Below are 13573 nucleotides of genomic sequence, written 5' to 3'. Positions count from 1 at the left end.
ACTTTCCTTAACGAAAAATGAATGCCTAGAGTTAACCAAAAATTGAAGTTTAATTGTCCTCATCTGTCACTTCCTAAGTGTGATATGTCATTACTACATCATGAAATTCCAAAACTGTTAAATTTGAGTCTCTGGGAATAGAGAAAGGGCATATCTATATGATAGTCTAAAAAGTTTTGATGACAGATAAGCTGAGTAGTTTTCTGTGGTCAGAGAAAGCAAAATCTCAATCACCAAACCAGTATTTCCCCATGGATGTCAGGAAGAAATTGGTTTGAAATTTTAAAACTTTTCATAAGAAATGTGTACAAGAATAATTGAAAGTTTATTAAATACATAAACAAGAACAGGAAAATGAACTCTTTATCACGAGGACATATATTTTGTCTCCATGTTTGCACAAATCTACTTGTTTTTTCAAATGTTGTTTATGTAGAAGTATCTAAGGGCAGAGATTTCTAACCAGAGCAACAACTGTTAAATGTGCAGGACATTCAAATAAATGGGCAGAGGGAGAGATAACAGATGACAAAAGAAAGCATCTAGTCTCTTCCTTCTTTACATACCTGTTGCATTGACATCTGTACCAGTTTACGAGCATGAACTTCTTGTCCTTGGCCCATAGAGATTGTTCTGCATTCTGTAACATATGAAAAATGTCACTGTTACATATCCTCGCCTTGTATAACAATGACACAAGTAGGTTTGACTTTCTGTTCATGTGTCAGCTAGGGGGCAGCTAGGGGGTGCAATGGGTAGACTGCTGGTCCTGGATTCAGAAATACCTGAGTTAAAATGTGGCCTCAGCCACTTAGTAGCTGTGTGACCCTAGGCAAGTCACTTAATCCTATTTGCCTCAGTTTCTCAAATGCAAAATGAGCTGGAGAAGGAAATGGCAAAGTACTCCAGGATCTTTGCCAAGAAAACTGTAAATGAGATCACACAGAGTCATACACAGCTGAAATGACCAAGTGACAACAACCATGTGTCAGGAGTATACAGTAAGTGCTTAATAAAGAGCAGTTGGATTTGATGTCAGGCACTGATGGAGTCTTCCAGCGAATCCAGATGGTAGTCTTTTTTTCAAATGCAAATGATTTCTATTGAGAAATAAGATCTAAGAGTTTGTACAAATCAATTACATATGAAATTAATATTATGTGAATTTCTAAACAAGGCTCTGTAAATTTGAAGGACTCAATCAAATGACAAAATACAGTGATGGGTCTTCTATTTGGAACCTTGGAGACTTCCTATTTTTAGTTTTCAACATTCATTTCTACAAAATTGAGTTATAATTTTTTCTCTCCCCATTTTTCCCCTATCCCCCATCCCAAAATAGCAAGCCTACTAAATACCCCTTCCCCCAATCTGTTCTCTCTTATATCCTCTCCCTTCATCCTAACTTTCTAGTAGGGCAAGATGGGTTTCTATACCCCAGGACCTGTATATCTTATTTCCAAGTTTCATGTAAAAAACCAATTTTTTAAACATTTGTTTTTAAAACTCTGAGTTCCAGATTTTTTCCCCTTCTTTCCTCCTCACCCCCCCCCCCAGGAAGATAAGCAATTCAATATAGATTGTCCATGTGTAGTTACCCAAATAATTTATATAGTAGTTATATTGTGAAAGACTAACTATATTTCCCTCCATCCTATCCTGCCCCCCACTTACTCTATTTTCTCCTTTGACCCTATCCCTTTTTCAAAAATGTTTGCTTCTAACTACCCTCTCCCCCAATCTGACCTCCCTTCTATCCTCCCCCCTCTTATCCCCTACCCCGCTATTTTCCTGTAGGGTAAGATACCCAATTAGGTATGCATGTTATTCCCTCCTTAAGCTTAATTTGATGAGAATCAGGTTGTCCCATTCCCTTTCATCTTCCTGTTCTTCCCCTCCATTGTAACAGTTTTCTCTTGCCTCTTTTATATGAGATAATTTACTCTAATCTATCACTTCCTTTCTTCTTCTCCCAATAAATTCCTCTCTCACCTCTTAATTTGATTTTTTAGATATCATCCCTTCATATTCAACTCATCCTGTGCCCTCTATGTATACAAGAATATACAAATGCCCACACTCACATATATATTTATATCTCCATGTATCCTCCTATACATACATATGTATGTGTGTGTATATATTCCCTTCAGCTATCCTCATACTGAGAAAAGTCTTATGAGTTACTATTATCATTTTTCCATGTAGGAATATAAATAGTTCAACTTTAATGAGTTACTTATGATTTCTTTTCCATGTTTACCTTCTCATGTTTCTCTTGCTTCTTGGATCTGAAAGTCACATTTTCTGTTCAGCTCAGGTTTTTTCATCAAGAATACTTGAAAGGGGGCGGCCAGGTAGCACAGCAAGTAAGAGCACTGGCTCCAGTGTTGGGATGACCTGGAGATCAAATCCCGGGCTCAGACACTCAGCACCACACCCAGAAATAACTGGCCATGTAACCTTGAGCAAGTTACTTAACCCTGATTGCTTAAAAAAAAAAAGAATGTTTGAAAGTCCTCTATTTCATTGACTGACCATATTTTCCCCTGTAGAATTATACTCAGTTTTGCTGTGTAGGTGATTCTTGGTTTTAATCCTAGCTCCTTTGACCTCCGGAATATCATATTTCAAGCCCTTCGATCCCTCAATGTAGAAGCTGCTAGGTCTTGTGTCATCCTGATTGTGTTTCCACAATACTCAAATTGTTTCTTCCTGACTGCTTGCAGTATTTTCTCCTTGACCTGGGAACTCTGGAATTTGGCTATAATATTCCTACAAGTTTTCTTTTGGGGATCTTTTTCAAGAGGTAATCAGTGAATTTTTTTCCATTTCTATTTTTGCCCTCTGATTCTAGAATATCAGAGCAATTTTGCTTGATAAATTCTTGAAAGATGGTGTCTAGCCTCTATTTTTTGGTCATGGCTTTCAGGTAGACCAATAATTTTTAAATTATCTCTCCTGGATCTATTTTTCAGTTCAGTGTTTTTGTTTGTTTGTTTGTTTTTTGCTTTTTGGAGGGCAATTGGGGTTAAGTAACTTGCCCAAGGTTACATGGCTAGGTTGTGTGTGTGTGTGTGTGTGTGTGTGTGTGTGTGTGTGTTAAGTGTCTGAGACCGGATCCAAACTCAGGTCCTCCTGACTCTGGAGCCGGCGCTTTACTCACTGCACCACCTAGCCACCCCTAGTGGTTTTTCTAATGAGATATTTCACATTGCCTTTTATTTTTTCATTTGTTTAGACCTGTTTTATAGTATCTTTATTTCTCATCAAGTCATTAGCTTCCAATTGCTCCAATCGAATTTTGAAGGAGTTATTCTCTTCAGTGAGTTTTTGAAATTCCTTTTCCATCTGGCAAATTCAGCTTTTTAAAGCATTCTTCTTCTCATTGGCTTTTTGGGCCTCTTTTGCCATTTGAGTTAGTCTATTTTTTAAGGTGTTATTTTCTTCAGTGTATTTTTGGGTCTCCTTTAGCAGGCTGGTGACTTGCTTTTCATGATTTTCTTGCATCATTCTCATTTCTCTTCTCAATTTTTCTTCTACTTCTCTTACTTGGTTTTTAAAAACCTTCTTGAGCTCCTCCATGGCCTGTAACCAGTTCATATTTTTCTTGGAGACTTTTGATGCAGGAGTTCTGACTTCATTGTCTTCCTCCTGCTCTGTGCCTTGATCCTTTTTGTCCCAAAAAAAAGGATTTTATGGTCTGTTTGTGCTTTTGTTGCTTGCTCATATTGGCAGCCAATTACTTGACTTTGGAGCTCTTTGCCACGGTAGAACTCTGCTTCCAGAATGGAGAGGGCTATGTCCCAAATTGCTGGGGTTTTTGCAGCTGTTGGAGCTATTAGATGGGTGCGCTCTCTACTGCCCCCACATGCTCTGGTTCACTGGTCACACATACCAGAACCACCACCCAAGACAGTGACCCAGATCTATGCAGTTCAATGCAAAAGCAATCACCCTCTGAATGGTCACTTGCTCCCCCTACAATCTGCAGGTCAGGAACACTGGAAGCAGCTATGCGACAATGGCTGCAGCCATGGCACCTCCTCCACTTCTCATTCCGGGAGCAGCAGCTGGACCGCACTCCCCCTGTTCCCAACAAAGTTCCCCATTGACTTTTTACTTTGTCTCTGGCATTGTGGATTGAGAAGTGTGGAAACCACTACAGCTGCTGATCATTTACTCTCCTGACATTTGCTCCAGCCATAGCTGGGGCCAAAACCTGGGCTCAGTTGGGACTGCATGTGGCTCCCAGTGGGCTGCGATGGACCCTTCCTGCTGGCCTGCCAGGCTTCCTTCAGCGGGAGATTTGTTTCTCTCTGTCACTTTGTGTGTTTTGTAGTTCTAAAGTTTGTTTAGAGTAATTTTTTACAGGTACTGGAGGAGATAGAAGCTGGAGCCCTGCGAAGTCCTATTTCTACTCTGCCATGTGGCTCTGCCCCCTTTCCCCCCAGATGGTATTCTTTCAGCATTCATTCTCCTATCTCAATAAAGGCTGAACACTCATACATAACTCCCTGAGGCAGCTCCAGTGTTATCAACCCACAGTGGACAGCAAACCATTCCAACCCCAGTGGAGTTCTCTGTGGGGAGAATCAGACCACTGGCTCTATCTTTGATGTGTCCTGCTGAGAAATGTGCACAAAAGCATCTGTGCCCACTGCTGGTTCATGCATTTTCTTCCCACAAGTTCTACATCAGTACTTCATAGCAGAGTGGGTATGAGTCAAGATCAGTAAGGTCCAAACAAGTGAGAAAGGTTTTGAGGAGGGGTACAGGGATGGACAGCATAACCATTATCTAGCTTTTCACCAGGAGACAGATCACTAGAGAATAGGGTTTTTTTTTTAAATCAAAACTACTCAGGAAGATTGGTTTAAGGAGGAGGAAAGGTTTTAATCTGCATTGATAGGAGTGTTCACACCTATGCAACCAAAGGTGTTTGAAATATGATGTGTGTGTTTCAAACACACTATAGAGTAGCAAGTGAGAAAAAAAATACTAAAAAAAAGTAAATCTATGTATATTTATGAGGTTATGGGTTGAACTTGTTTACTTTCAAGTTATATTCAATTTTCATCTCTCGTCATACAGCTGGCTATTTTTTTTCCATGCACAGAGCACTCACTGACATCTAAAGAAGGAGACAGTGTGGAATAATAGCCCTGGATTCAGAAAATCTGGTTTAAAATTCTGCTTTTGACACTAGAAAATCTGGTTTAAAATCTTGCTTCTGACACTGTCTGTGTAACTGTGGGCAAGCCACATAATCTCCCTGAATCTCAGTTTCCTCATCTGTGAAATGAGGGGTTTAGATTCCATGGCCTATGAGGTCCTTTCTTGTTCTTGATGTTTGCTCTATCAGAGTTAAATGGGGGGGGGTAGCAAGGAGCTTAAAAATTGGGCTCTTTAAAGCAGTCCTCATCAATGCCAATCAAAATTTATTTTAAAAAATTTTGGGTAATGACAAATTGATTATCTCACTCATATTTGAAATTTTCTATGTAGTAAATCCTTGCTAACAATTTAAATTACATATTTAAGTTTAAACTAGAGAAGTCAACACAAGTGCAAACATTATATACTCAGGATTAGCCTTAAGAAAACACTGTAAAGTAGCAAATTTTGTTTTCAGTAATTCTCTAAATCTTCATACTTTCCTTATTTCTTAGGTACCCACCCAGTACTCCCATGTTTCCTTTTAGAAGTTCAAGCTTTACCAGCAATAGATATAAAAGTCCTTGTTCGGGACCTTTCCTTCTTCAAATTCCTCCACTCCCCATTAAAACTGCTGTCCCATGACCCATTCCATCTGTCCTACAAGGAGATAGTAATCTAATGAGAAAAGTTAGACCAATCAACATGAGCTGCCTCTTCTCTTCATCTCAAAAGCCCTTGCCTGTATTTTCCATTCTCTCCTCCTTTTCCCAATCTCTGATAATGAAATGGCCCTGCTTCTTGCTAAGACAAACTCTTCTACATGTGCTTGTGATGTCACCACCACCTATCTTCTCCAACATACTGCCTGTCAATCATCCTCTTTCTCTAATAGCAAACTTTATCTACTAATTCCTTCCTTGCTACCTTCAAACAAACTTAAGTCTCCCTGTCTTTCGGTGGGCCCTACCATCTTTTCAAGCTATAGTCTTATATCTCTTCTCCCTTTCTTACCCAAACTCAGAAAAAGTTATCTCAAATTTCATAGAAAATTGGGAAGGTATCCACTATCTAATGCAAAGGGAACTGAGTAGAATAAGAACAATTTATACAATGACAATATTATGGAAAAAAACAACTTTAAAATACTTTAAAGCTCTGGTTAACACAATTATAAACCAGGAGTTGAGAGTACTTTAGATGAATTATGCCACCCACCTACTTCCAGAGAAGTGACTAAAAACGCAAAATGAAATTATACACATATGTGTATATTCATATTTAATGTCTTTGCATGTACATAAATATATACATACCTATATAATGACATCACTGTAATTATAAATGTAATTTATATATAATCAATTCTTTCATATACACATATATGATATAGGCAAGAATTTGTTTTGCTTTATTATATGTTCTGAGGATTTTATAAAATTGTTCATTTTGGGAGGACTTTGGGAGAGATAGATAATAAATCCTTTGAAAAATGAATTTTTATAAAAAAGAAAATATTTTCTACTTTCTTTGCATCTATTGTTCTTCTCACTCCTTAAACTATTTCAATCTAGCTCCAATCTCATCAGTCGACCAAAACTTCTCTCTCCAAAACTACCAGTAATATCTGGATTTTCAAATCTGATTTTTTCTTCTCAATTCTCATTATTCCTAATGTATCTGCTGCATTTAACTCTGTTTACTACCCTCTCCTTTTGGATATTTTTCCTCTGAAATACTGTGACAGTTTTTTGGTTCTGTAACTTTTTGAATGCTTCTCAGACCTTGTGAAAAAATTTTATTAAATTTATTTATTTTTAGTTTTCAACCTTCACTTTTATAAGATTTTGAGTTCTAAATTTTCCCCTTCCTTCCCCTCTTTCCTCCCCAAGATAGCATGCAATCTTATATAGGCTATACACATATAATCATATTAAACATATTTCCACATTAATCATGTTATGAAAGAAGAATCAGAACAAAAAGGAAAAACCACAAGAAAGAGAAAAAAGGAAAAAGAAAATAGTATGCTTCAATTTGCATCATGACTCCATAGTTCTTTCTCTGGATGTGGATAGTATTTTCCATCATGAGTCTTTTGGAATTGTCTTAGATCACTGCATTACTGAGAAGAGTTAAGTCAATCAAAGTTGGTCATCACACACTGTTGTTGTTACTGTGTACAATGTTCTGGTTCTGCTCACTTCACTTAGAATCAGTTCATAGAAGTCTTTCCAGGTTTTTCTGAAGTCTGCCTGCTCATCATTTCTTATGGAACAATAGTATTCCATTACATTCATATACCACAATTTTTTAAGCCATTCCTTAATTGATGGGCATCCCCTCAATTTCCAATTCTTTGTCAGGTTCATTTGTTAACTCATAATATATATCATGTCCCTTAATTGTGAGTGTTCTCCATTGTTCTGTTTTGGGTCCCCTCTTATTTTCTCCCTGTGCTCTCCCTCTGAGATGTACTATTTCTTCTTCTATAACACTGCATCATCACCATTACCACCATTATCAACATGCTCTAATAGGTTAAATGTCAAAGGTCCTGGATCTTCCTCCTCAACCCTCAACCTCTGAATTTCTTCAACCATTGTTCTGAGATTTCCTGCACCCAATCCATATGTTTCTATATTAACAACCTTCTCCTGAACCCTTGCTCAATCTAAAAGGACGTTGAATTTTCTGTGTCTTTCCCTGTTCCAGATGTCTTGGGTTCTGAGATAGCAGAAGCTCTGGGCCATGAAGTTATGAATTTTCTGCATTGGGAGGATCAGGTGTGCAATGATAATAACAATATCATGCTGTAGGGTAGAGAGGTAAGGTACAGACCAAATTCAGAAAAAAAAGTTATCTCAAATTTCATAGGAAACTAAGAGGATCTCCATGATCTAATGCAAAGTGAATTGAGCAGAATTGGAACAATTGTAAATTGCATAACAATGACAACATTATAGAGAAAAACTACTCTGTTTTTCAAACAGCAGAGACAATGTTGAGCAGAAAAGAAAAAAGAGACAATGAATTCCCAGCATTGGTGAGTGCTGGGGGAAAAATGTGAGGAAGGATAAAATGAAGCATCAACTTCTATGCAAAGCCTTTGTTGATCTTCTCAAATAATAGTATCCTTCCTCAATAATTATCTTGTAATGATTTTATATTCCATAGAGGTGCAGTGATTCTCTTAATTTCCTCACTGTGTAAGAAAATACAAAAGTGTACAGAATATCCTTTTATATACCTTTATACTACTACACTTAACCTAAACCTACGAAAGGAACAATGAGGCTCAATATGTATTTCATCTGAGATTTTTTGGGGAAAATTCTAAGAATAAATGTAAAAGGGGAAATTAAGGCCTAAACAATGTATCAATTAATTATGCAGTTTCTGAATGAATGAGGCTTAGTTCATACCCAGTTTAAGTTTTTTAGCAAGTGCATCAATTTGATTAGTGGGATCAGACCCCATGGACAGGAAACATATGAGAGGTGTTCGTGTGTCACTTTCTTCCCAAGTTTTCTCAAGGTTTAAAATGACTGGTTCTGTATATTTCTCTTCTAAAGAATCAGCAATATATTTTCTTGCTTGGAAAACAGTACGATCTGGGCACCAGGACCTAGGGAAAGGTGAAGAAAAGAAATTCAATGTGTCCATTTTTATTCTAAATTCAAACACTGTAATTTTATTAATAGGAACATGGCAATCTCAATTTGTCACCTTGCAGATATGTGGAAATGGTAGTGAGAATATGCCCAGGAGACAGGGCAGGACTCCTAAAGGCATGTTAAAAGAGGTTCTCTCTGGTCAGTCACTAAGACCCCCTCCCTTAAACTTACACGACAAAAGAATCTTAAAGTTAGAAGGACCTGAGATATAGTATGGAGTCTTAAAACCTCATTCTATAAGTAAGGAAATTAATTTGCTCTAAAACTACTTAGCACATTGATTAACGAATAGTTACATGAGACAGACACTAGGGTCTAGCTTAGTAATTCTTCACTAAAAGTGAATATATTCCAGGAGAAGTGCAGAGGGCAGTTTTTCTTTTCTAATTGTGGCATCATAGGTTGTACTGCTAGACACTGTGGTTCTATAAGGCATAGTCAAGGTGTAAAAGGAGGCCTTGAAATTAAGAAGACAGTCAAGGTATAGTGACAAGAACAGTAGATTTGGAGTAAGTAAACCTGGAGTCTTATTCTGATTCTATTCCTTACTCCTATGTGACCTTGGGTAAGTCACTTACTGTCTTGTAAAGTGAAGGAGTGGACTACATGACTTTTAAGTACCTTCTACTCTAAATTCTATGGTCCATGATCTAAGTCAACACACATGTATTAAGCCACTAATATACAGGTGCTATATAAGATTCAATGGAGAAGCTACAAAAGAAAGAAAAAATGGAGGGCAGAGCCAAGATGGCCAAGTAAAAGTAGTGACTTGCTTGAGCTCTCCCCCAAATCCCTCTAAATATCTGTAAAAATTACTCTAAACAAATTCTAGAGCAGCAGAACCAACAAAATGACAGAATGAAACAAATTTCCAGCCCAAGACAACCTGGAAGGTCTACAGGAAAGGTCTGTTGCACGAGTCTAAGAGAAGAGTGAAGTCCAGAGTGGGTCAGTCACATAGGCACAGACTGGCCCCCACCCCCAGCAAACCAGAGCAGGCTTCAGGGCACTGAATCACTGGCAGCTGCAGCAATTTCAAGACTTCACAACCCATAAACACCAAAAACAACTTAGACGGTCAGTAGGAAAGGTCTGTCAGACCTGAGTAGGAAAGGAGCATGGTCTGGCCCAGTCCCAGAGGGGCAGCAGCAGTAGCAGTGGCAGAGGCAGCAGCAGCAGCTACTTCCAGAGTTCTGGGCCACAGACAGTGTAGGGATTGAGTGGCTGGTTAGGGGAAGATTACAGGGTTCTCTTTGCTGAGGCAGGATTCTCTTGCTTTGCCCAGGCCTGGATCTGGGTCACAGTCCTGGGGCAAGGAGAAGCTCTGGTGTGGCAGAGCTTGTGTCAGAAGTGGAGAGGGAATCCACTGAAGAAAAGAGTGCTTTTTGGTCAATCATAAACCAGAGCACAGACCAGGAGAAGAGTAAACACCTCTTCTTTGATCATTCAACCTTGGAAAACCTGAAAATTTATAGATCCCTAGAAATATTTCTGAAAACAGCCTCACAAAACCCCTGAAGCTTGGGACCACCCTCCACACTGGAAGCAAAGAGCTAAAAAGTCAGGTAATTGGCTGGGAAAGTGAGCAAACAGCAGAAAAAAATACCAGACTATAGAATCTTACTTTGGTGACAAGGAAGATCAAAACATACAACCAAAAGAAGACAACAAAGTCAAAGCTCCTACATCCAAAGCATCCAAGAAAAATATGAATTGGTCACAGGCCATGGAAGAGATCAGAAAGGATTTTGGAAATCAAGTAAGAGAAGTAGAGTAAAAATTGGGAAAAGAAATTAAAGTGATGCTAGAAAATCATGAAAAATGAGTCAACAGCTTGCTAAAGGAGACCCAAAAAATGCTAAAGAAAAAAGCTCTTTGGAAAGTAGGATGGGCTAAGTGGTTAAAAAAAAAAAAAGGCACAAAAAGACTAGGAAAAGAAGAATGCCTTACAAAGCAGAATTGACCAAATGGAGAAAGAGGTCCAAAAGCTCACTGAAGAAAATAATTGCTTAAGAATTAAAATGGAACAAATGGAAGCTAGTGACTCTATGAGAAATGAAGAAATTATAAAACAAAATCAAAACAATGGAAAAAATGAAGCCAATGTGAAATATCTCATTAGAAAAAACTGACCTGGAAAACAGATCCAGCATAGATAATTTAAAAATTATGAGACTACTTGAAAGCCATGATCAAAAAAAGGGCCTAGACATCATCTTTCAAGGAATTATCAAGACAAACTGCCCTGACATTCTAGAACCAGAGGGTAAAATAAAAAGGAAAGAATCCACTGATCACCTCCTGAAAGAAATAGCAAAAGGAAAACTCCTAGGAATATTGTAGCCAAATTCCAGAGTTCCCAGGTCTCTCTCTCTGTAGGATACACACACACACACACACACACACACACACACACACACACACATCAGATATACATATATATTTATGTATATGTATGTATATATATCTACATATATACACACAGGCTAAGTTGAATATGAAGGGATGATATTTTAAAAATGAATTTAAGGGATGAGAGAGAAATGTACTGGGAGAATGAGAAAGGGAGAGGTAGAATGGGGTAAATTATCTCATATAAAAGAGGCAAGAAAAAAATTTTTGCCATGGAGGGGAAGAGGGGGAGGTGAGAGGAAATGAATGAACCTTAATTTCATGGGATTTGGCTTATGGAGAAAATAACATACATACTCAATTGGGTATGGAAATCTATCTTACCCTATCCGAACACAGGGAGGAACGGAATATGAGAGGGGGGGATGATAGAAGGAAGGGTGGATTGGGGGAGGGGGCAATCAGAAGCAAACACTTTCGAGGTGGGACAGGGTCAAAGGAGAGAATAGAATAAATGGGGCGTAGGATAGGATGGAGGGAAATTTAGTTAGTCTTTCATGACTGTTATGGAAGTGTTTTACTTGACTACACATGTATAACCTGTATCAAATTGCTTGCCTTCTCAATGAGGGTTGGTGGGGAGGAAGGAAGGGAGAGAATGTGGAACTCGAAGTTTTAAAAATGGATGTTAAAAATAGTTTTTTGTAATGGGGTGTAGAAATGTATCTTGCCCTACAGGAAAATAGAAGGGAAGGGGATAAGAGAAAGGGGGAAGGTGATAGAAGGGAGGGCAGATTGGGGGAAGGTATAATCAAAATGCATGCTGTCTTGGGGTGGGGAAAGGAGAGAGATGGGGAGAAAATTTGGAACTCAAAATCCCTATGAATGTTGAAAGCTAAAGATAAATTAATTAACAAATGAAAAAAAGAAAGAAAAGATTAGGTAGAGAGGCAGTGTGGTCCAGAGTAATGAGCATTGAACTTCTATGAAGCCTTAAAATTGAAGACGGAACCTGACTACCAGAGTCACCTATGTGACTTACAACAAGGTATTTAACCTCCAGGGGCTTCAGATCCCTGCTAAATGTTCAATAACAAACTCCCTCCTATCCCACCACCACCAAATGAATGCTGGACACACCTTTAAATTAAAAAGCATTCTTAGCATTTTCTCCATCATGTCATTAAGTCTAGACAATCAGTAAAACAATAAATCAAGACCTGATTTGCAGCATCTGCCAATTTCCAAGGTATAAATAAATATTCACACTGAAAATTTAACAACTGGCTCTCAAAAACCAGCTGAAGCTGGTTCCAGCATACCCCTGCTCCTATGTCTATGATCTGATAGGACTAGATGACTTCTAAACTCTCTTCCAGCTTTAGATCTATGATTGACCTCAGGGAGTTTCCAATTTATTTGGTGAGGCCAAGCACACAAATGAAACAACTCAAGGGAAGATTTTAAAAGAAGAAAATATGTAAGTGAAAATAAGTATAATACATACAAACAACACATCCAAAACAGGAAGCCTTTCTTGCTGAATGTCTTAGTATTAATAACAAAATAAAAGGGGGTGGCTAGGTGGCGAGTCAGGAGGACTTGAGTTCAAATCCAGCCTCAGACACTTAACATAAAATAAAACCTAACCATGTGACCTTGAGCAAGTCACTTAACCCCAATTGCCCTCCAAAAAGCAAAAACAAACAAAAAGAGGAAAGGGAAAAGCTTTTGTTAATTTTTTTTCTAGTCGTCAAAATAGTACTTGCCATTTCAGTGGAACAGGACCCTTATCCTCTTTCTATGTGACATTATGGTATATTTTATAAATTTCAATTACATTTCAACTTTATGAAAAATTTCTAATTGGAAAAATATGATCAATGTAAATTATTAACCATCTCTTCAAATTCTAATACAAAAAAAATACCAAAACTTAAAAATATGTAACTTTTCTTTTTACTTGTAAACAGACAGAATAGTTAGTACACAGAACTATATTCCAGAGGCACATAGTGTCCCTTATTCACCTGATCTAAAATCCTTCCCCACCAAATTCAGATTAAAGTCATGATGAGGAGGATAGGACAGTGTATGAAAGAGTAGAATCCAGCCACTAACTCTTACACTAGTAAGATGGTATGATCATGGGCAAGTCACTGGGCAAAGAACACTCTGTACCTCAGTTTCTTGATCTATACAATGAAAGGTTTGAATTTAATGGTCATTAAAGTTCATTTCAACTCAAGATCCTGTGATCTATGACTTAATAGGGAGTTTCCTGGGGCACATTAAAGATTAGGTTACTTCTCTAGGGTCATTCAACTAGTCACCATCATAGGTGGGGTTTGAACCTAGAACTTTGAGACTTCAAGCACTGCACT

At 38.0% G+C, this 13573-nt stretch overlaps 1 protein-coding gene across 1 annotated transcript in view; it reads right to left on the bottom strand.

The window, feature by feature from the left end:
• The window catches only part of DNAH8 (dynein axonemal heavy chain 8), a 406776-nt gene that overhangs the window by 74687 nt on the left and 318516 nt on the right, over positions 1 to 13573 (bottom strand). Inside the window, exons 82-83 of the mRNA XM_069073664.1 lie at positions 8583 to 8785; positions 567 to 640 (exon numbers count right to left, since the gene is read on the bottom strand). Of these exons, the coding sequence (XP_068929765.1) occupies positions 567 to 640; positions 8583 to 8785 (277 nt within the window). The remainder of the gene's footprint in view (positions 1 to 566; positions 641 to 8582; positions 8786 to 13573) is intronic.

This window comes from Petaurus breviceps, unplaced genomic scaffold (assembly GCF_028583685.1).
Source record: "Petaurus breviceps papuanus isolate PSGF00001 unplaced genomic scaffold, PetGlider_PUasm1.0 90865, whole genome shotgun sequence".
Lineage (NCBI taxonomy): Eukaryota > Metazoa > Chordata > Mammalia > Diprotodontia > Petauridae > Petaurus > Petaurus breviceps.
Note: the sequence above shows the minus strand (reverse complement) of the source record. Positions and strands in the feature narration are given on the sequence as shown.